At 44.0% G+C, this 24693-nt stretch overlaps 1 protein-coding gene across 5 annotated transcripts in view; it reads right to left on the bottom strand.

The window, feature by feature from the left end:
• The window catches only part of Nin (ninein), a 103666-nt gene extending 80489 nt beyond the window's left edge, over nucleotides 1-23177 (bottom strand). For 4 of the 5 annotated variants that reach the window (XR_003849002.1, XM_008829842.3, XM_029561971.1 and 1 more), the window contains exons 1-4: nucleotides 23037-23158; nucleotides 22462-22732; nucleotides 15000-15203; nucleotides 3293-3374 (exon numbers count right to left, since the gene is read on the bottom strand). Coding sequence is in view for 4 of the 5 variants with exons in the window: in XM_008829842.3 (XP_008828064.1) it covers nucleotides 3293-3374; nucleotides 15000-15182 (265 nt within the window). In the remaining variant the exon portion in view is untranslated. Of the gene's footprint in view, nucleotides 1-3292; nucleotides 3375-14999; nucleotides 15204-22461; nucleotides 22733-23036 lie in introns of all 5 variants that reach the window. The other variant, XM_029561970.1, reaches the window with a different exon arrangement.
• Nucleotides 23178-24693: the final 1516 nt, after the last annotated feature.

Below are 24693 nucleotides of genomic sequence, written 5' to 3'. Positions count from 1 at the left end.
CTGTCTTTTCCATCGCCTTCCTGATTTTATATTTTCTCTCAGAGTCCCTAAGAGCTCTAAAGGCATGACAGACATATGACAGCCTAGTCCCATGTGGTGAAAGAGTTAAGTTCTGAGTAGCCTGATGAGGTGAGGACACAGGCAGTTCTGTAACTAACCTTTGGGCAGAACTTGCTGTGATTCAACTCCTTCCCACTGACTTGGACCCCTTGGCAGACTCTGAGTCAGGCTGTACTGAGTGAGGATAGCTCATCTACCTAAAAATTAAAAATCTTTAAACTAGGCCCTCTACATGACACAGTGTTAGGGTCTTCCCTTGCCATCATCTGTGGGGCTTCAGTTAGGCTCTGCCCTCCTTTATGCTTCCACTAGCCATTTGATAAAATGGCAGAGCTCTCTCTGCCCCTAAATGCTGCGTCTATGACTTAAGGGATACTCAGCTTCATGAAGGGAGAGATGTGGTGAACTCAGGTTGTCTCCTGTTACACTGCACATGAACCCTGACCCTCCTCGTCTTTCTCCTCACCTAACCCAGTCAGTTTGAGCACACGGAAGAGTCAGATCGAGAGTGAAGAGAATGTTTCAGTGGAAAGAACTGCTTGAGTCCCATGAACAACTGGAGGGGCCAGGGAGACAGAGGCCAAAGGCAGAAATGCAGAGATGCTCAGAACACAGCAGAGAGCATGGGCTAGGACTTGACTCATGCTGGTAGGTAAAACACTGCTGAAGCACAAGCTTCATTCTAGACTTCATCCTGCCAGGACAAGCATCAGTGGCATCACCAAAACGCTGTCTGAAACGCTGTCCACAGGCCCTTATTGCTGCATCCCACTGATTTGGGGGCAGCTCTGTCACATGATGGAATGATAAAAATGCCTTGAGTGCGGTCCAGGAAGACTGGTCCAAATGACAGCCTCTGCCTGCACAGTACTACGGGCCACACATAGTGAGGAAGGCTCTATCTGCAGCTAGCTTTGTCAGCTTGACTCTGGTAGTTCTCAAGCTCCACCAGCTGCTGTGACACTCATGCTATTGTTGGGTTCCCATAGGTCACAGCTGTAGGGGTAGCCTCCACATGTGTGGTCACCATAAACCTGAACCTTTATGATAACAATGTTCTGGCAGATGACAGTACAGAATTTCAAGAAAGGATGACCAAAGGGTCTAGTAGCAAGTCTGTACTTTCCAAATTCACATGAAACCATATGAGGACATGGAATTTATGTTTAAATTGCCCACTCGTACTTTAGTTAAAATCTATCACTCAATTCAGGGTCCCTAGATCTTTCACGATTGTTATCAAAATGACCAACTTTTTTTGTTTTGGTCTTTTTGAGACAGGGTCTTTCCTGTAGCCCAGCTGGCCTGGAACTCCCTATGTAGACCATGCTTATTAAAGTTCCAAATTCACATGAAACCATATGAGGACATGGAATTTATGTTTAAATTGCCCACTCGTACTTTAGTTAAAATCTATCACTCAATTCAGGGTCCCTAGATCTTTCACGATTGTTATCAAAATGACCAACTTTTTTTGTTTTGGTCTTTTTGAGACAGGGTCTCCCTGGAGCCCCAGCTGTCCTGGAACTCACTGTGTAGACCAGTCTGGCCTTGAACTCACAGAGATCCGCTTGCCTCTGCCTCCCGAGTGCTGGGATTAAAGGCGTGCGCCGCCACACCGGCTTTAAAATGACCAACTTTTTAAAAGTAAAAATACTAACAAAATGTGGTGAGAGCCCTTAAGCAACAAAAGTCTATGTCCCATCTATGGGAATTCTACTATTAGTCTGGAAAAGTCTGAAGAATGTTAAGAACATCTCTCTCTGGCTCACTGGGAGCTTCTAGAGAGCTCTACCAAGCCCTGGGCTTGAGAACAGCCTTCTTAAGATTGGTTACCATCAGCAAAAAGGGGGAGACACTACTCAGAACCCAAAACACTGTTGAAGGCAATGCTCAGACACATGGCCCAAATCTGGAACATTCCAGAAGTACAATGAAGACTGAGATCACCAATGAGGACAAGAAATGAGCTCCCCACCTGTGTCCCACATAAACAAGTCACACTGCAGCCACAAGATGCTAATGACTTCTGCTCAGTCTCAAACTAGACTATAGTTATGATGTTCTCTTTTTTAAAGTCGGGTTCATTGAGGTCTAATTTACTAAATTTAGTAGATGAACTTACTGAAGTTTGTAAATTTTATCCTTGAGTATGTAGTATGCAGCCTATGGGTCAGAAAAGCTCACAGAATCATGGAACTACCATCATAAGATAAAAAATTTCTCAGTGTCCTTTTATAGTTGGCCCCTCTCCAGCCCATCACAACCAAATAATTTCATAAAACTCTGTCCTTTAATATAAATGTCTACACTTTAGAATTCCCCTTAAAGTTACCGTATTTTATTAAAACAGCCTGTAACACACACACACACACACACACACACACACACACACACACCAATGCCAGATGTGAACACATTTAAATTAGAATATATTTTACTATCAATAGCATTTTACACTATATTTAAAATAATTCTCTGTTTAGAGATACATAAAAATGTATCTCTTACAATGTATGGTACTTTAAAAAATTAATGAAGTGCCATAGTAAGTCTTACTTCATGAGTTAATGAATAGTTACTAAGTGCCAAACACTCTTCTAGGTCCTAGGAATGCAGATGAACTGCAGACTCTTCAAGAGCTATCATCTGAGAGTGGGGGACAGACAATTATCATATCCTCATTAGGTCACATCTATAAACAGGATGTTATCTACTCACCAGACTAGATGGAATTGTTTCTAGTGTGCCACATTTCCTTCAAGAAAAATTTCCCTAAACCACACACTCATGCATCATTGGAAATAAGGACAAAGGAACCACCATTCCGCTCCACTGTGTTCCCTCTAAGAATGAATTATCACCACACCACCTGACACTGGCATAGGAATAATCCAATTATTTCCATATAATATGCTGCTGTAACAGAGAAGTCTTGTTTTAGTGTTCAACAGCTGCAAGGCTTTTATGATAATATCAAAAGAGAAGTCTCTGGAAATAACGGTTCAGTCTATGAAGGGCAGATATCTCAAATCCTTCACAGGCATGCTTCAAGGTCCCCACATTTTCCCCAGAAAACTCTTCAGTCTTTTTGGGGGTGGGGCAGTGCTGGGGATTGAACCCAGGGTCTTGTGCATGCCAGGCAAGCACTCTATCACTGAGCTATATCCCCAGCCCTTCCCTGGATACATTTAAAAAGGAGAATGTAGAGAGGAAATGTTAGTGTCCTTACCTGATTCTTGAAAGTGCTCTTCATTGGACAGAGTTCTAGACAAGATAAGTATTAATGCTTCTTTGAATTGATCAAAATGCACCTAAAAATAATTAAAGATAAATTAAAAACCATTCCCACAGTTCTAAGAATGCAAATTCATCTACAAGGTATGTGCTCTCATCCTGACAACTGTGAAGTAAATCACCCATATTTATTCCCTTTTCCTTCATTTCTCTAAAGCATGAAGAAGTGGACTGATCCTTTTTTGACACCCACTACCATGAGGATACTAGTGTTTATATCAATATGACTATGTATTCAACCCCTAAGGAAAAAATAGATGGCAAAACTTTCTTTATAAACTCAGGAAAAGATATATTTTGAACTCTCAGCTCCTTTTATTTTTTGAACAAGATCAGAAGAGAAAGATGTTAGGTTAGACATTAGGAAAAACTTCCCAAGTTAAGGACCCACTGTCACGGCATCCACAGATGCCTTTATCTCTTAAGCCATTCTAGAAGGAAATATGCTTTCTATGAGGATGACTTCAATATGGTCCTGCCTGGGGAAGAGTATATAATATGTATCTCCTAAGGTCCCCATGAGTACATAAACAAGCAGAAATCAATAGCAAACACAGAGAATAAAAGAAACCCAAGGAGCACTTTCATAATTTCATAAAAATATAATTACTTTGACTAAAATGGGGGGAAAACCTTGAGTTTTATTTAAGGAAACACTCTTCAGAACTGCTTAGAAAGGTAAAGGCTTTTTTTAATGGCAAGTATATCCTCTACAGCTTCCATGTCTGTGATCTCAGCATGAGGCAGTGGGGAAAGATATGGTTTCTATTCACCACAGTTCTGGTTTGATCATGTGGCACTTATTTGCCCAGAATCCTGTAAGCAATATGAAATAAAAGTTGGAAAATGTATAATTTGTACTTGTATTGGGACTCTGAGTATCATTTAAAATCATGGGCAGGTGTATCTGACCTTTTGACATTGTAACCCAGGAGCTGTTATCTACAAAGCTCACACAAGAACCACACAATTGAATTACAAAAACAAAACAACAATAAATTACAAAAATGCAAAAAGATACAAATTGCCAAAAAAAAACCTCATAATATTTTAAGTAGTTTATGGCTTTGTATTGGGTCACATTCACAGCTGTCCTAAGCTGCATGGAGCCAGTTGGGCATGCCTGGCTAGAAGTTTAACAGATGACAAATAAAAATAACTCCAAATTAAACTTGGAGAATAAGCAACCTGTATTAGTCATCTAAACAATAGAGAAAGATCTCACAATGCCTTATCTGCAAAGATCAAAGCAAAGGACAAGAATCCATCTTGATTTATATGTCATAAAACTGGATTTCTGAGCCAGGCTCGGTGGTTGCAGCTTGTAATTCTAGCTACTACAGTAGGGTCTAAAATACAAGGCCCACCTGAGTAAAAGTGCGAGTTTCAGGTCAGCCTGAGCAATTAGTAAGACCCTATTTCAAATAATAGATAGACAGACAGATATATACAGATAGGTAAGAGGGATAGTGATATAGTTCAGTAGTAGAACACTTGCTTAGCATGTCCAAGGCCTTAAGTTCAATCTCTAACACTGCAAAAAAACAAGCAAATCTGAATTTAGTTATAGTTTGCCACATTCTTCCAAAGTATATGTAAGCTCTGTTATGTTATCTTTGATTCATTAAAACTGTTCTTCAAAATCATCTTCCCTGTAGAGATCTTCACATTTTTATTTACTTTTATTTATGTGTTGTGCTTATACCTGCTTGTCTATATGTGCGCCATGAGCATACAGGTGCCTATAGAGGCCAGAAGAGGGCAGTGGATCTCCTGGAGTTGAAGTTACAGGCAAGTTACAGTTGCTCAGTATGGATGCTGGGAATTGAACTTTGTTCCTCTGCAAGAGCAGCAAGTGCTCTTAACCACTGAGCCATCTCTCCAGCTCCTATATTCCTTTAAGATCATGTGGACTTTACTTAACAATTTTTAAACTGTCTATATTTAAGGGGTATAACTTGATGACTTGATATATGCATACTGAAATAATCACCACAATAAAGAGATTTAACATATTCATCACCCCATAGTCACATTTAGCCTGTGCATGCATGCATGTGTATGTTGAGAAGACTTAAGAAATGTTGAAAACTTAGCATATTTCAAGTAAGATAAAGACTTTCAAAGTCAATATAATAGAAGAAGCCACAGCAGAAGTTTGTTCAGGGAAACAGGATGGCTCATGAAATGGTTAAACAATAGCAGGAATGTAACCTTTGCTAATTAAGGTTTCATATTTAACAAACCATTTTAAAACTTCAGGAAGAAAGAAGCACACAGCCAGGCTTCAGAAATAGGCTTCAGGCAGGTGTGGCACAGCCAGGTGAAGTGGAGCTCACAGGGACAGGCCATCTTCTCCATCATCCAGGTCTGAGCAGCACACACCCAGGAGCTCAGTCCATCTGACAGCTATCTCCTAATGCCTAGAATCATTCCTTCTTCTCAGGGCAGTGTGGTTGTGAGGTACAAGCAGGCTCTGAAGACAACTGTGCTGCTCACTTCCTAGCGAGAACCTGGCCAGTTTGAGCTTTAGTTTGCTGATCTGTAATAATGGGGATAACTAACAAATGACATGTATGATTCATTTGAAAAATATGTGTTGAGCAGCTGCTATGTGCCAGATAGGCCCTGGTGATACAGCAGGGATGAGTGAAAAAATTCACTGTCTTCATGGAGCTTAAATCCATAAGAAATATCACAGGATGACGGGCAGGTGTTAAGAACACTGCATACGCTTATGCTTTTTTATACCATCTTAAGTAGTGCTAGCGAGGTAAAATGGAAATTATATAAAATGTCTAGAACACTCTGAGACTAAGTTCTCACAAGTAGAAGTTAATATTAACATGTATAATAATGGAGTGACTGTTCTCACAACTTTTACAGAGAAACAGGGCCATCTTTTGAGCATAGCAACTGGCTATGAGAGATAGAGGCAGGCAAGTTCCAGGAGGGTGGGCTAACATTGGGGAGATCCTTGGACCTATGTACTCCCAAAATCTGTGAGGTTTCCCAGAATCAAAGAAACTGAACTTGTCTGCTATATGGAGGCCCCCAATTCTTTTTTAAAAATATTTATTTTTATTTATGTGTATGAGTGTTTTGCCTACATGTTTATTAGTACACCTGTGCATGCAAGGCCTGCAGAGGCCAAAAGGGGGTGTCAGATCCCCTGGAACTGGAGTTAAGGACCGTTGTTATTTGCCATGTGGGTGCTGGAAACCAAACCCAGGTCCTCTGCAACAACAGCCAGTGCTTTAACTGCTGAGCCATCTCTCTCCAGCCCCAAGACCCCAAATTTCAAGTTTCCTGACTCAGGCTGTTCACAAAGGGCCCTGAATGAAGCCTGTCTCCCTTCCCACAAGCTAAACAGGAAGAGAACCCACTTGAAGGCGGGGTATTTGTCCTGAGAAGTTCAAGTCCTTTAGGCTTGCTCTGCAGGTCTCTGAGGATTTTCTAAAGGTCTAAGTTTTGACAGTAGTATCAGAAAAGAAAAGAGCCTTTCTGAAACTGGGCATGTTCATGGTTTATGTCTGTATCAAAGCACTTGGGAGGTAGGGACAGGAAGATAGGAATTCAAGGTCCAAGGTCATCCTCAGCTACATAGCAAGTTCTAGGCCAGCCTGAGCTACATGAGACCCTGCCTAAAAAAAAAAAAAGAAAAGAAAGAAAAAAGAAAAAAGCAAGCAAACTAAAAGAAAAGCCCTCAGTTCCAAGTTTGTTCCTGACTGGTTCAGTTCAGTGAGGAGAAGTTATGAAGGTTACCCTGGGGTCCCAAATTTCATAGCCTTTATTATTTAGCAAGCAGTAGACAGAGGGGAAACAGCCAATGGGTTGATCTGCAAGGGGGTGACGGGTCACAGCTAGAACCCAAGCACTTTTGCCATGTGAAACACGACCCAAAGGGCCAAATGCAGTATTTCTCTGTTCTTACTCCACAGCTTTATCACAAACATCTTTTTGCTGTGACCCACCCCCTGCAGACCAGAAGCAACAAACAACAGCAGCCCTCCAAGGTAATAACAAGAGGCAACTACTGATCAACCAGCCTCTCTCAAACAAAAATCATGGATGACACTTTTACACTAAAAAAGAAGAGAGGAGAAAAAAAACTCTATTTTAATAATTCTATATAACCTATTTTAAAAAGATGAAATAAACATACTCAAAAACTAATAGGTTGGGGTCATTTAGTGTTGGGCGAGGACTGACATGTGCTGAATGAAGTCTGAGCTATCCCTTGTCTACTATAGAGAAAAAAACAAATGGCTCAAGAAAGAAGATTTTAAATGATTAAGAAAAATCTATGTGTAATATACTCTTTTTAAAAAAATATTTTATTATTTTTATTTTATGTATATGAGTGTATTGCCTGCATGTATGTGAGTGCACCTGTGTTGTGCAATGCTGTGGAGGTCAGATGAGGCCTTTGGATTCCCCTGGAACTGGGGTTGAGGACAGTTCGTAGCCGCCATGTGGGTGCTGGAAATTGAACCCGGGTCCTCTGCAAGAGCAGTCAGTGCTCTTAACCTCTGAGCCATCTCTCTTTTTTTGGTCTTTTTTTTGAGACAGGGTCTCCCTGTAGCCCCAGCTGGCCTAATCAGATAAAACTTAAAACTTTGGGGGCTGGAAAGATCATTCAGCAGTTAAAAGCACTAGCTATCCTTACAGAAGACTGGGGTTCAATTCCCAGCACCCACATGGCAATTAACAACCATCTGTAACTCCAGTCCCAGGGGAGCTGATGTCCTCTTCTGTCCTCTGTGGGTATTGCATGACACAGGTACACTTACACATATGCATGCAATGCACACATACACATAAAATAAAAATAAAGCTAAAAACACTTTAAAAAAAATTTTTTTGGTCTTTTTGAGACAGGGTCTCCTGTAGCCCCAGCTGTCCTGGAACTCACTGTGTAGACCAGGCTGGCCTTGAACTCACAGAGATCCACCTGCCTCTGCCTCCCAAGTGCTGGGATTAAAGGCATGCGCCACCACGCCTGGCAAAACACTTAAAAAAATTTTACTTTCCAATTATATACATATATCCAGTGAGATATCTATGTCTATATTGGTCTGTCACTACATGGGATAAAGGATCCAGTTATCACAAAGTGTTATTCATGTAGGTCCTGGATAATCTTAGATGAGTGAGGGTACTACTGAAAGTTTTCTCCTAGATATTTTGCCATTTGAATTTTATAACATCTGAGATCTCACCTGTCAGTTTACAAAGAAGATGGCTCAGAGAAGGCATGAGCCTGGCTGGTTCCTACACATGTTTTAGAAGTGACCGGGTTATCTGGGGAACCAGTCTTCTGATGGGGCTTTTCCACATTCAGCAACTCTGCCTGACCCAGACCCCATTCACTTTTGATTAACCTTAGGAAACCCCCCTACTGCTGCAAGTCAACCCTGGGCTTCACACAGAGCCGTGGGGGTTTGGGGAGGGCAGTGCACACCAGGGGGGAGGCAGCAGCAGCAGGGACAGGAGAACACTAACTCTGAGACACCTGACCTCTGCTCTCAAGGACTTTATCAGCTAGAACACAGAGTGGAATGTGGAAGAGAGGAACGTGTATTAGTAACAACAAGATAGAATCTGGTGAGTACCTTGAAAGAGACAAAGTGAGCTGGCAGGGGCCCTGATAAGTCAGCATGTCCTACTTGTCCAGTGGTAAGGGAAATAGGGACCTGTCTGTGACCTTGATTAAGATATTCAGGCACAGTTAAAGGTTTCCAAAATGGATATACGGGGCAGAAAATCAGTCATTTTAGGGGGAAAAAAGCATCTGATATGAATCAGGAGGGTCTTCATAACCTAATAATATCTACCTAGTTGACCCCCTTCTTCAAACAAACAAAAAATCTTAAAACCCAGACATCACTCAGCAGTTGATCAAAACAATTAGCACAGCTTCAAGTCTTGTATTGATCTTTATTTTCCTTCTTTCAGGGGCATGTAGATATTAGGTCCTGGGATTTAAACAGCAGTAAATGCCACAGCTCTGACTCAAGGAGACCAGCTAAGGGAGGCAGGTGACTGCTATTTTCCATCAATACTCATGAATACTGATGTGGCAAAAAGCCCCTCAGTGTTCAACCCAGAACCAAAGCGCTGATAAATGGCCCCCATTGTTAAGGATCACACAAGAATAGGCTCACTTGCTCAGTAACTGGAAGTTTTAGTACAACTTTTCCCTTTCAAGGGACCGTTACTATTGTATTTTGTAAAAATTTAGAAACCTTAATAAATATACAAGGCAACTAAATCTCACAGGATAAGGAGCTTCCAGGCTGTGCATGGGACTTCCTCATTTCAATAAGAATTGTTGCCACTCATTTCACAAGCATCCCTCCATCTATGCTCAAAGGGCAGTTTGCAACAATGGGGAAATTACATGACTGACTAAAAACACACATGACATTTAAACTAAATGAATAGGAAGACTAGAAGACCAGTCAAGTCTAATGTTCTTTTGTCATGTGTTACCACCGCCTGGTAGAATTTACCTCATCACTATTCCCCACATTTTGTATGAATGCTTTTTTTTTAGGAATCCAAATTGCCTTTCTGAAAGAGTTTAAGTACCATACAAGAGGTGAATGCTATTTCAGACCACACACACACACACACACACACACACACACACACACACACACACACACACACACACACACACACACACACACACACACACACACACACACACACACACACACACACACACACACACACACACACACACACACACACACACACACACACACACACACACACACACACACACACACACACACACACACACACACACACACACACACACACACACACACACACACACACACACACACACACACACACACACACACACACACACACACACACACACACACACACACACACACACACACACAGAGCTGCAATAGGAAGAATAAAGGATCTACATAACACAGTCATCTTGTGCAATCACAGAGATCAAATGCATACAGCTTCTACACATGCCCAATCAGTACTTCAAAGAGACCCAGCATAAGAGAATTCACACCAGTGTTTAACAAAGCAAGCTTATAAACCAAGACAAAGGTCTCTGTAGCGGTCATCAGATTTAGTTGGTTTGCATCTACTAAGACACAAGGAAATCAGTCAGAGAGACTTCCAAACATTGTTAGTTGAGGTTGAGATGGATATAGAAACATGGACTATAGAAACTGGAAAATTATACTTATAGCATTAGGCAAAGAAAAACTTCAGAGACTCACAAACAGATGTGTTTTACCATGGAAGACCCAGTTATGAAATGTTCTAGTCTAAATAAAGCATTTGGGTTATTATAGCTTAGCAGTCATTTACTGCAAACAGTATAAAGACCTTTTTTTTTTTGGTCTTTTTGAGACAGGGTCTCCCTGCAGCCCCAGCTGTCCTGGAACTCACTATGTAGACCAGGCTGGTCTTGAACTCACAGAGATCCGCCTGCCTCTGCATCCCAAGTGCTGGGATTAAAGGCGTGCGCCACCACACCTGGCTATTTTAAAGATGGATTTTTAAAACCTTAGGCAACTATATGAAGCTGTGTTTCAAGACTGATCCAAGGAGCCTGAAGATGGAAATGGATGCAAACTGCTACCACACAAAAAAGCACATAGCAAATTCATTCTCTAGTCTCATAAGCTTTTTTAGAAAATCCCTATGAGGAAGTCACTATTTATCAAAGACCCATTCTTGTAGCAGGTCAAGAAGAAGTGCATATAGTGAGATATGGCTGGGGACTGCATCTCTGGCTCTCTGATAGGCTTTTGGTACACACAATCTCATTAACTCTCATTACAATCTTATGAGGAAGCTATTATATTTCCATTTTATAGATGAAGAAACTGAGGCTCAGAGTATTAAGATAACATGGTTGAAAACAGCAAGAGTCAGTAGTTGAATCCAGGTCTGACATCAACTATATACTACCTCTGTTTCTGGTGGCAGTAGTGATGGTGGTGGTAGGAGAGAGTATGGAAAATGAGATTCGTGTTTACATATTGGTGCCAAAGAAATTGTGGAGCCATGTACTCAAAGGGCTGGTGACTCCAGTGTGCCACTCTGACATTGCCTCAAATGAGTCATCTGACTTTGAAAAAGCCTTACCAGGTACTAGGATTCCTTCTCCAACTGATGAGCCTAATGACTAATAGTGGTGATGACCACTGAAGGACAAGAAGTACCCACTGGCAGACATGAAGCCACTCATAAAAGCGTCAGAATACTTCAAATCTAATGAGCTTTCCTGACCACATAGTCTCAGACAAAGGTATCAGGTACTACTACAAAAAGGCAGATCAGAGAGAATGGCCAGTCAGCACTTGTACCTGCTTTTTCACAGTCCAAAGCCTCCAACAATCACTGCTCTGCACCTGCTTCCTGTCACACTAAATACTATAGGGGACTTAAGGAGTATCCATCCAGGCGTGGGCCACCTTTAATCCCATCCCAGCACTTGGAAGTCAGTGGCAGGTGGATCTCTATGAGATCAGGGCTAACCTGGTCTACATAGTGAGTTCCAGGCCAGCTGGGGCTGTGGGAAGACCCTGTCTCAAAACAGAAAACACACACACACACACACACGCACGCACGCACGCACGCACGCACGCAAAGAGACTTAAGGAGTCACAGTTCCAAAAATGCAAGCTCACTTTGCATTGTTTGACAAGAAAGCATCAATACAGGATAGAATAGAGTCTAGCAGCCTCCTGATCAGGTCTTCTCATGGAGGAAATTAAATCAATCCTTATGAGACTCCTTAAAGGAAGAGCAGGATGATTTATCTAGAGTCACAAACCCAACATGAAACCAAATAATAATGGTAGCCCTCACTGCCACAGGTTGGACTTGGGGTTAAACAGGAGGACAAAACAAATAGACATTTGAGCTCTACAGGAGAAATGTTCCCAGCATTCCTGCTGTAAGTGTGAAGGACTTCAGCTCAATGATATGCCTCAGGAGTGTGTGATTGCAGGGTAGTTATAAATAGGTAGGATGTGATGATCAAGTGTAATTGCACACACTGAGAACAAATCCAAATAATCACTGCCAGAAAGTACTTCTCCATTTCAGATTTGCTCTTCAAATGACTAAATATATGTACGAGAAAATCTTTAAAAAGCTTTCAATGAATTGAAAATAAAGAAGGAAATCGACCACTTGAACTTAAGCATGTCATTAATAAAAGAACACCCTGTGTCAAATAAGACAGACAAAAATGGGCAAAAGCCTTGCCATGCCTGATGACCCGAGTTTGATCCCCAGACCCTACTTGGTAGAAGAAATCATTCCCCACGTTGTCCTCTGACCTCCGCTCCTGTGCCATGTCATGTACACACAAAATAAATAAATGAAAAGGTAACAAAACAAAACCAATTTATAAGATAACTATGATTGACAGCAATTAACTGAATATTTCAAAATGCTAATAGGAAGGACTTTTAATGTTCCCCAAACAAGGAAATGCCAGTTACCTTGGTCTAACTGATGTGTTGCCTCAAGTATTGACATTCCACACTTTGCCCCTTTAAGTACACAGTTACTATGTGTCATTTAAAAACGTTAATTTTTAAAACTTACAATTTTACAACTTATGATCCCTACTCAATAGAATATCTGAAAGGTGACAGTGAAGAATTTTTCTAGTAAATTCTAAGAAGTTGTTTTTCTTTACAACTTAAAATTATAAACATAGAGACAGCCTCACAGCATATGGCCAAATTTATGTGATCAACTGAGAATAATTCAGCTTCATAAAAATGCAAATTTAACAGTAGCGTATTAATTCATGCCAACCCTGCTCTCAAGACAGTCACCAGGGAACCTCCCACGTGAAATCAACATGCAGACATCTATTTAACTTTATCACCCGCTCACTAAGTAAATATCACATATAGACCACTTAGGTATTCATTATTCAGGCAAAAAGTAAACATAAAAAGCAGGCTGGTGGTGTCAGGCCATAGTCAGGCCGATAACAAATCAATCGATAACTGTTCCCTTGGTTTAAGTCTACCAAATGAGGGCGAAGACGTGCAACATCTGGAGAGCAAACTGTTAGTCAGCTGCTGGGTGCTATCTGTCTGTAGCAGAGGATCTCCATTTAACACTAGGAAATGTTACTCTTGTTCTCTACCGTGTCTAAAATGGGCACAGTACTCAAAAACCCTGAGATGCACTATTTTAATGAGGAGTAAATGGTTCAGTCTTTCACACTCCTATTTTCATTGCCTTTAATGCTAGATTTTTTAGCATACATATTCACAAACATTGAATCTTCCTCAGAGTGACCAAGGGTAACCCCAGTTTTTGCAACAAATTCAAATTTAAGTGTGAACAATTTGACACTACATTCATGATGTCGAGTCCCACCCCCCAATAGCATCTTTTGTACATTCATTTTGGGGTGAGGGCTACTCCTGTCTCTTTCAGGTCACACACAGTCAACAACTTCTACGATGCAGGGGGTCACTTATCCATCTTGTCAGTTAAAAGGCAGCGAAAAAGACACCGAGAAAAAGGAAGTGCAGTCACCAGCGCCAAGCTGAGCTTCATGACTGTTTCCTCAAGTTACACCACATCACAGAAACCACTGGACAGAGAGTGTCAGCAATGACAGCAACACCGCTCAGAAGTGCCACCTCTCTCCTTCTTCCCCGTTCCACAATCAACAGCAGAATGTATTACACAAAGCTTTATAAATGATGCTACTGATTATGATTAGGGGAACTGAAGGCAATCTCAAATTGTAACAAACCAAATGTCCTTCCCCCCACCAGTGTGAAGGAGAGAGGAAAGAGTCCTGTTCTCTTTCTTGTGTCTGTGACTTGATCTAGAGGGAAAATGTGACTGTTTGTTGTCAACTGTGGAAGTTCACATTGCACGTACAGTACACACATCCCTGCTGGAAGCTGGTCCTGCTGGGCTGGAGATGACCTGTGCTATGTTTACTTATTCTCTGCCTTCTTATTTCCTGGATGGAAGATTAAATCTTAACCCCAAAATGACCCACAGAAGAAAAAGCTTTTTTCTTTTTTTTAGTCTTTTTGAGACAGGGTCTCCCTGTAGCCCCAGCTGGCCTGGAACTCACTATATAGACCAGGCTGGCCTCGAACTCACAGAGATCCACCTGCCTCTGCTTCCCAAGTGCTGGGATTAAAGATGTGCACCACCACATCTACCTCCCAGGGGTAGAAATAGCTTTTTAAAAGACATGATAGAATCCACTCTTCCTTAGAAGGGCCATTTTCTTCCTGTCTTTTCCTTCTCTTCCATGGAAATCTCCCCCACCCCTTTTCTGTTCCAATGGTGAATGTAGATTAAATAAAATGATCCACAAGGAACAAGGAAACAAATAAGCTGGGAAACAACCTTTTTTTCTGTTACCTACGATACTCAGTATACAACTTAATTCCAGAGCAGACTAAATTTAGTAGGCCCTTGTCACCGGAACAAACAGCACTGTTATGTATGCCCAGCATGTTCTTTTCCACACCAGGTTAACGGCCAGATTGCAAGAGACAAGTTACAACACCTGTGGCTTGCCACATGCACCACCCCCCTCCCTTGAGCACCCAAGAGAATCTGCATCCCACTTCCCTAGACCTTACCCTGCCCAAGAGGTTGTCCTGAAGCAGCGTCTGTTGCAGCATGGGGGCCACATCCTCCAAGCTCAGCATGTGGCAGAGGTCGGTGAGCTCCTCCTGACCCAGAGACCCAGTTCCCAGAGTGTCGAAACTGTCAAACAGCTCCTTGAGTCGGGCCTCATGCTGATCCTGCTCCACCTCATCCATCCCATAGCCCACAACGCTCACCTGTGCAGAGCAGAGAGGGGGACAGGTTGGTGACAGGTCACTTTTGGACACATTCACCTCCCCTGGACCCACCAGACACTTGGGAGGCTTTACATGTGAATGTTCCCCACAGCAAGGCCCTGCCTGGCCAGTGGTGCCACCCTCCACCACACACACACACACACACACACACACACGTGCACACCCGCACAGCAGAGGCAGAGAGACTTCTTCCTTTCCTGCTTGGTCCTTGGCCGATGGCCAGGCTATCAAACTGAAGCCCGAGAGTGTTTCCCTCTCTAACAGCCCCTCTGGTCAGGACTCAGGAAAGTGAAAGGCTCCATCCAGCCAGTCCAGTCAGATGAACTAATGGATAACTAATGGAGAGTATCAAGCAAGTACAGCGTCAGCTCCCGACAGCCTGCCCAGATGCTGGAAATCTGAGGTATGGCCAAGTAGACTGGTTCCACTCTGTTCGGTCTAGGTGAACCGCATTCTTCATAGCTATACCAGAGGGCTGCAGCAAAAGGCTCCATCTGAGCATGTCTACTATGAAGCCACCTCCTTATTTACATGAGACCAGATGACTTCAAAAACCAACTCAATTAACTTTGCTGGTACAATTATATGAGGTGTGACAGGAAGACTATTCCCCAAAGCTTGCTGGAGTCCCAGGGTACTCTAGGTAATGCTTAGTTGCCTAGAGAAGGAGCAAACAGCATTCTAACCAACCTTTCCTATGGAGAGGTGTGGCTGCCTCCTGTAAGCTACATAGCATCTCAGAGAACGCACCACCTCCAGTAGCTCATTCTGTATTCCTGACCGGCCTGTCTTCCATTTCTCTAACCTACCCCAACTTCAGTCCCAGGCTTTCACCTTCCCTAGGAACAGTAAAAACTTGGGAGCCATCAAAAGCTCTGAGTCATCTTTTGCTAAAAATACAGATCACACAATTCTAGGTACTTCTCTTTAAGAATAAGATGTTTCTTTCTCCTTGAAGAATAATCGATTTTTAATGTGCTGGATCCAGTCCAAATCCTGTCCCCTCTTCCAAGAAGATTCATGATGCAATGGATGCCAAATGCAACAAACACCCTTGAGACGGTGACCTCAATCATTTGCAACCAGGCTTTCAGACAATCCCTTGAGTACAAAACACGGCACTTTCCACAAGGGACTGGGGACGTAACTCGGCAGTACAACGTGTATGCTTAGCCTGTGTAAATCCCAGGGTTCAACCCCCAAGAGTGCTGACAATAAAGCAGTATCTTTAACCAAACCAAGCTCTGGATCAGCACTCAAATAGATGAGCAAAAAGCAGATCCTTACAACAGGTAGATCATGCAAGTTATGATGCTGAACACAGGATCTAAGATAAAGGAGCTTTCTGTAACAAATCTGCTCTAGGCTGTGTGCTTTCTTTCCATAGATAATTGTTCAAAATATGACGAGCCCACCTGTGCAAAACTTGGTGGCCTCAGAAGGGTCTGAATGACTCTGCACTACAGCCCCAGTGTTCAGGGGGGTCACTCAGGAAAGTGACATGGCAGGGTGTAGGTCCAAGCTTTGGGGCAGGTTTCTTTTATCAGGAGCTTTTCTATCACTGAAGTGCTACTTGCTACCTCTGGCTGACTTCCCAGGGCTGGTCTGTTGGGTTAACTAATCAGTATGCAAATGTTTTCAAACTATGTTGACAGTGCTATATAAACATCAGAAAAGCAACACCAAGGTGCTATGCAAAGCCCTAAGAGGTAGGAGTTTAGATGAGGAGAATCACCTAGAGTTGGCTAGTCAATTGTCAACTAAGATCTGCTAAAAACCTCCACAGGGCTCTGAGATTCTGGATGCTTCCACAGCTCTTTCCAGCCCACCCTGACTTACAACCCTCTGGGCTGTAATCTGACCAATTTCAGAAAAGCTAGACCATTCTACTTTTGCTTGTTTTTTTCCCCCCCATATATGTTTAAAAACTCAAAAGTGAAAGACTCTTCACACTTCCCCTTTTGTTTTTCAGGGTGGTGATCTAAGCCAATGAACACAGGACATGATGAGAAGTCCTGGTATTATCTGCTGCTTTGAGCCTGCTTTTGTGTGTAGGGGGGTGGGGTGGGGAGGGAACTGGATTGTCACTAGATCAAACTTCTTCCCTTTGAAAACGGCTTCCCCTCCTTATCTCTAACTTCATCTCCCTCCCTCTGTAGACGGCAAGCTTAGGAGTACATTCTTTAGACTGAAAGGTGTGGGGAAGTTCCACCAGTGGACGGGAGTGCCAACTGAAACATCCAGGCGATGTTACACGTGGTGACAAGCTGTCAGTTCTCATCTGGTACCAAATGCATTTTTGCTGGTTAACATGATTCTCCAAATGTTCATCAGTAATTTCATGTGTGAGATTTTTTTCTTCCTCCCCACTTGGCAGAAATTTAAGCATAGGGCCCACTCCTACTTTTATATCTTCCCCCAAGTGAGTAACAGTCTGTTCTTCCCCCCAGGGCTCAGCAAACATGGACTGACCTCATGTTACAGACATTTCAGGGGAGAACACTTACCCTAAAGGGAGGTACTAAAAGCAATACAAAGGTTTTGCACCTTTTTCTTCCCCATATAAATCTCCATATCCCCCCACTCCGGGCTTCAAGGCCAGGGTATTTCAGTCTTAGACCTAACCAAGCAGAAGCCAAGAGCTAAGAGTGACTACCAAACTACAGTAAAAAGCCATCAAAAGTTTACTTCAGTGTATTGGTGATGAAGTCAACAACTACAGCTGCGTTTTTCTGTTACGAGAGGAAACTTGGGAGGCAAATCTGCACTAAAACACTTCTTGAGTCCCCTTGTTTAGACAATGAGAGTAACAACAGCCATCTGGAAGGGGTCTGTTGAGCGATAACTTTGGCGAGCTAGTGGAAGTAGCTGATCCCAGAGAGGAACTGAAAATCAAGCAAGAAAATACCTGAAGCCTGCAAAGGAGGCATAAGCTTTGAGAGTAACTTAAGCCCAGTGGCCCTAAGTCCACCTTCAGAGCAGCAAAGCAGGAGCCTTTGAATGCTAGCGAATAGAGGGCAAGAAGAGATGAATGCCACACACATAAACATCATTATATTACTGAGACCAGCTACAGGTAATGTTTGGTGCTCCCTTAATCTTCCTAGGCAGATTACTGACAAATTCAATGCCAAAATACACACACACACACACACACACACACACACCCAAACACAACAAAAAAGAAGAGCTGACATGTGGTTGGGAATTCAGGTAACATTAGTATTTACTTCCCAGCATCACACACACACACACACACACATGACAAATTCAATGCCAAAATACACACACACACACACACACACACACACACACACACACCCCAAAACAAAACAAAACAGAAGGGCTGAAATGTGGTTGGGAATTCAGGTAACATTAGTATTTACTTCCCAGCATTTGCTGTGAGCCTAGTCTATGCCAAGTACTTCATGTAAACTGTCTCGTTCATATCATTTAATCCTTCCAATTCAGGGGTGTAGACAGTATCAGTTTTCCATTTAAAATGTAGAAACTGGAGCTTGGCAAAATCAAGCAATCTGTTCAAGACTACAGCACTAAAGTGCAGGTGGACTTGAGACTCAAACTCTAGTATGATTATTATTATCCCTCAACCATCAACATGCACATGGGACAGACACATAATAGGACTACTGAATGACTCCCCTGGAGAACTTAACGGCCCCTTTATAGTCAGCCAACTGGACAGTACTGATAAAGTTCAGGATTCAAACATCATTCCATTTCTTGCCCCCACCCTCCAAAAGCGAATATTTAAGTCTAACCTGTGAATCCAATGCTTTCCAGAAGGAAGATCTAACCAGCAGCAGGAATCTTACAAAGCTGGAATTTGACTAGTAAATTTTCCTTGAAATTGCAAAGAACAATTCCAGTTTGATGAAGGCTGCCATAAACCTGGGTCTTTCATCACCAATGACCTTCCCAATCAGCCATCCATAAGCCTTTATGACTCCTTTAGAATAAAGGGTCAGTGTGGGCAGTATTTTGGAGTTCTAACTTGGGATAGTTAAATAAGGGGCAGATGCACAGTACCATTAATCAAAACATTTACCACCCAGAATGACAATTGCTCAGAGCATGTTCCTCCCAAATAGCTCAAACTGAGGCTGCCAAAAGGCCACAGGCTCTTAAAGAGGATGACCATCAGGAATCTGTACTGTGTGCCACTCAGCACCCCCAGCTGATGAAATCACAGTGCCATCCAGAACAGAGAAAGAAATAGGTGGAGGTGGGGCTGGAGTAATGAAGTGAATGTGTGAACAGAAGGCCAGTAGGAAGTACATACGTGAACTCAGGAACTTTCCAGCATCGGGGTAAAGGAACTTTGTGAGAATGGTACCCCAGGCAAAGTGGGTATCTATTCTGGGCTGGAGGGAGTGTAAAGGGGACAGAGTCTGGTAAGTGAAAACCAAATAATAAATAAGCACAATGCCAGAGCCCCTTGCCCAGGCCTTTTATTTCCCTTCCAGGTGGCCCAGCAGCTGAACAGCTCTACGGAATGTCTGTCCGCATGCCCCTGAAGGCTCAGCCTCTTTCCTTTCGAGGTATCATAATAGATGCTTCGGAACTGTGTTCAAACACAGCTGTTGGGGGTCCACAGCCCAGGCAGTGACCATCAAGTGACTAATTTACTTTGAGACTGCAGTGATATGATAAACCCTGCCTGGAGAGGCTTTTCACTTATACCCTTAGCTCTCACCATTGAGCATGTCACAGCCCAATAATGGCTATGATTGAATTAAAGTGTTTTTCTTCCTGCTTTTCTACAAACATTTTCATCAGCTGCTAAGATTTTCAGGTTTACCATCTTATACTAATTTCAGTATAAAAGGAAGTAGGAGAGTAAATTCAAGTACAGCATGAGCTCCCCAGAGCAATTACTGGCTCACATTTTATCTAGAACACTTCTGTCCCAAACTGCTGCAGTTTAGCCCCAAAGTAAAGACCGTCAGCTAGCCTCCTCTCTACTCAAACAGTGCGCCTCCTTTCAAGCTGGGTACCAAAAGCAACACAGCATCACCAGGAATACAATTGTGATATAAAAAATATAACAAGAAATCTTACATGCCATTGAACAGGGAAAAATTCACATTCAAATAATTTTGAAAGAAAATAACTCTCTTTGCTAATACATATCATAAAATTTCACTGGGGTTAGGGTACCTTAATAGCATTTTCTAGCCTAAACAAGCTTTTGACTATCCTGAAGGTTGTTGTGAATCCAGGCTTTTGTTAAATTCAATAATGGGTGGATTACCTAATCAAGTAGTTAGAATGGTTAGAGGAAAAAAAAAAATTAGCTTTGTACAACATAGATCCAGCAATGTATAACCAACTACTAAGCAAAAGTAAAGGAAGCCAAAACAGCTGCATGTCTGTTACTTTTTTTTCTAAAAATTCTTAAAACAACTTTCATTTCTTAAGCCATGTTTACATAAATCAGTTTAGGACAGCTAAAGTTATAAGGCGAGCTCTCTGGGGTGTGAGCGAAGAGCTTTGTTCACATCTGTGAATGGGATTTCACAAACGTTGTGTTTGAGGTGACTATTAGATACTTTGTACATTTTCCATGCAAAAACCTGAATGAGTGTCCAGTGGCTTGTACAAACTTCAGTAAAGAAGCAAGCTTATATCTAACAAAGTTCCTCATTTGTATAATTCTTTAGTTTTAAAACAATTCTCTTATGGGTAAATATAATAGGATAAAATTTTTTTCCAAGTTTCAGTGAGCCTCCTCACAAGCCTCTGCCCAACAGATGCAGGATCAATAGCCAGAATTCAAACTGCATTATTTATTGGCGTACAAATGAGTTGGCATCTATAAAATTAATCTTTCTGAAAGGCCCTGGCTGTCTGAATCCCTCTGAAAGGCTCTGGTTATACATGTCAACCCTCTATCAGCATAAGATTGATAAAAATGTATTTTCATTATCAACATGAAATGGAAGTATCAAGATTGGTGAAATGTTAGTTTAGAAAGTCATTTGCAATGACATTTAAAACAATCTGTTTGAACAACATTTGACTCCTGATAAGAACATTGCTTATTAAATTACGATTGGCTGTTCAGAATTCACTGGAGCCCTATTCTTGTCCTGTGCGTTAACATCTACTGGTATTAAGGGCCATTACATATCTAAAATGAAAAATGAATAAGAAAAAAAGAACCCATGACATTCTGAGCAAGGACCTATTAAAATGACTGATCCTTGACATTTCAAGGCAAAGACCATGCATAGCATAACTTCCTCCTCTTTGCCCCAGTAAAGCCCTTCTGTGGGGTTGGCAATGTCTTTGAACATTTCCTTGATCAACACCGCAGTTCAGAATGCTTCCCAGCAGAGCAGTGGGGGCAGGTGAAAATAATCAAGTCTGTAAATACCCCTCACCCCCAGTAGTTCACATCATTCCTCTATGAACACCAACCACAGCCTTAAGAGGCCACACAAACTCTTTTTCAGTCAGGCATCATGTTACTCTTACACAGTCTGGGTATTTCTCGGCTACTTTCAACTCCAGAGCAAGATAAAATTCCAGGTCAGCGACCAGCCACCAGCATATGCTCGCTAGTAGAGAAGTCACAGATAAACTACACTGCAAAATGCACTGTCTTGTGGGTTGTTAGGCCTCGGGAAGCATGCAGAGATATAAATTTACGCTAACATGACAGAAGGAACCCAACTGAGGAATTTTTCATGGTCCTAGGAGCCTAGCTCAGGTGTTACGCTGGGCTTCAAGCCCAGCATCCTAAAAGCTACTCAGTCGGTGACAACGACAACCACACGCTCTGTTCTGATTTCCTCAACTCAAGATTGAGTTGTACTGAAAGCCTGTCTCTGTGCTTCCTCCGCACCTGGAGGGGGAGCAGACCATCTCATAGCAATGAGCAATGAGGTTGTCTACGGCAAGACAGTCCTCCAGCTCCCGTTTTATTTGCACCTTGGCCTAGTCTGTAGGGGTAGAGGCTGGAAAAATCGCCTCTGTCACTCTCAATTTCACAGAGTGCTTGAAGCAAAGGCCGGTTTGCATCAGCGTTGCTGGGGGCAGGTTTGGTTTTGCACCTCAGACCCAGGCAGGATGCGCCTCACTCCACACACAAGCACACTCACTTCCCAGCTGCTCTGGCGATCAGGGCTTGCAGAGCAAGTGTCACCAAGTCTTGTCCCCCTTTCCTGGCAGCTGCACCGGTAAAGTCTCTACCTGCACCGATCCCACGCACCTTCTAAAAATCTCCACTTTAAGGGCTGCAAACGGCTCCTGAATCTTGGGGCTGCCTGCACCGACAGAACAAACACCCTTCCTGCTCCCTCGGGGACTGCACTCCGCTCCCGGACCGGCTCACAGTAGCAGCTTTCAGCCGGGGGCGCCGCAGGTCGCGAAGGTGTGACCAGAGGGCGGGTCTCGGGTCCCTGGAAACCCGCAGGCGTGCAGCACCGACCCCGGGTGCGGTGGCCCGGCCCTCGCCTACCTTCCGTCGGCGTCTCGCGGCTCTGCAAGGCGAAGAGGCGCTTTGTTAGGGCTGCGGGAGCGCGGCGACACTGAGCAGCCCGCGCCGCCGTTCCGGGCGCGCGTCCTTCAAAAGGACGGGACTGGGGACCCGCTCGGGGGTCATTTCCATAGCCCGGCCGCCCGCGCGCACAAAAGAGCCGCGCATCCCCAGCCCCGCATATCCTCCGCCCCGCCCATCCTCCGCCCCGCTAAGACCGCGCTGCTCTGCGGACGCGCGTGGGCAGCCGAGGCCTCCGCGCTGCCCCAGACCGAGCGCACCCCACGCTTCCTGGGCTCGTCGCTCACCGCGTCCCGGGGGTCAGGTGCCCGGCGGCGCCGCGCTGACCATGGCCGCTGTGCTCTCGGGCTCGGCGGGACCTCGGGACGGCCTGGATTCCCGCTCGGCCGCCTCCACCCGGAGCTTGCACGCCCGGGAGGAAGCGCAGGGCCCGCGCGGGGAGGAGTCAGGGCGACGCCGGGGCCGGGCGCGGCTCCTCCTCCGCCGGCCTCGGAGGGAGGAGCGGGTGGCCGCGGCCGAGCCCTCGGCAGTGTGATCCCCCGCCTGGAGATTCGAACTTGGGAACGGCCGGGCGGTGCGGGACCTGCACCCCAAGATCGCCGCAGGGCACCAGCTGGCAAGCAATGCCAACACGCGGTCCCTCTGCCCGCCGTCTACTCCAGATGCTCAGACACACGGCCCACAAGGTCTTCAGGGAGTCATGACCCCAGCCTGCGAGACCTTAAAAGGGGTTCAGGGACCTCTGTCGCCAGCAGACGACCCTGGATTTCCCAGCCCTGGGGAGCCCTTTGAGGGTTATAGGGAAGAGGTCCCTAGCTGCATGAGCCCTCTGAATCTCCTACCTCTTCTAGAAGGCATCAGCCCTGGCCCACCTCATCCTCAAAGATGCCCGCCCCCAGTACAGCCTCCTGAGAGCATAGTCAACCCCGGGTCACAGCCGTGCAGGATGGAAAGTCCTTGGAGCCGGTGGTCCTTGGGCCATCAAGGTTGCTCGATGGTATACCTCTTTCTCCCATCCTGCCCCACACACTACCCCCAAACACTCTCTCCATCTTGGCTTGCTCAATCCATCCCTGCTCTTCTATCACAAAGCAGTCAGACAGATCCCAAGTCGAGGCTGGAGGTGGAAAGGGCTGTGGGCCAGAGGCAACGCCCATGAGCTGCAGGGGTTCCTCCTGTGGCCCTTGAGGAAGGAAGGATCTGCTTAATTTATTACCACCCACGTTTGGTTCTCTCCAGCCTTTCTCCAGCACAGCACATCTGGAGAGTAAGAAGCAGTTCTTGCCCCTTGCTTTTTTTTTTTTTTTTTTTTTTCTTCTTCTTTTAAACATTCTTAGATAAGCACCAGAAACATAAACTGCGAATGTGGCTATTCAGTTACACACACCCACACACACACTCACACACACACACACACACACACACACACACACACACACACCAACCCACTACCAGAATACTTACAGAGATGTCATGAATAAGAGAATAATGCTCACTGGGCACTCAGACCCCCCAACTGCCTTAGAGGGGCAGAGCGATGAAGCACCTTGTTTTGCCTAATCTTTGCCATGGCAGGCGCATCCTACTGGTTATCTCTCCACACACCCCTTTACCCAGCAAGAATCTGTGAATCCATGAGGATGAAATAGCTCGAGGTCAAAGCAGTGATCCTTGGGGCAAGGGGATGGATATTGGAGGCAGCATTCACTGCTTATGGAGGAAGCTCAGCTTGCCAGGGTGGTATAACCAGATAAACACAAGACAGGCTTTCTTAGCAGGTGCTGGGGTGGCCTCCCTTCTTCAGTAGAGGGAGGGAAAAGCATGGAGCTTGGTACAAGTGCCCACCTCCTGAAGCAGATTCTTTAACATCATGTGTCTGCATGTTAGATTACCCAGGGTGGGTGTTTAGTTTAGTCTTAGTCCAGATAAGAATCACTGGGAAAA

The sequence above is a fragment of the Nannospalax galili genome, unplaced genomic scaffold (assembly GCF_000622305.1).
Source record: "Nannospalax galili isolate Female #2095 unplaced genomic scaffold, S.galili_v1.0 scaffold253, whole genome shotgun sequence".
NCBI lineage: Eukaryota > Metazoa > Chordata > Mammalia > Rodentia > Spalacidae > Nannospalax > Nannospalax galili.
The sequence above is the reverse complement of the archived record's forward strand: the minus strand, read 5'-3'. Positions and strand labels throughout refer to the sequence as shown.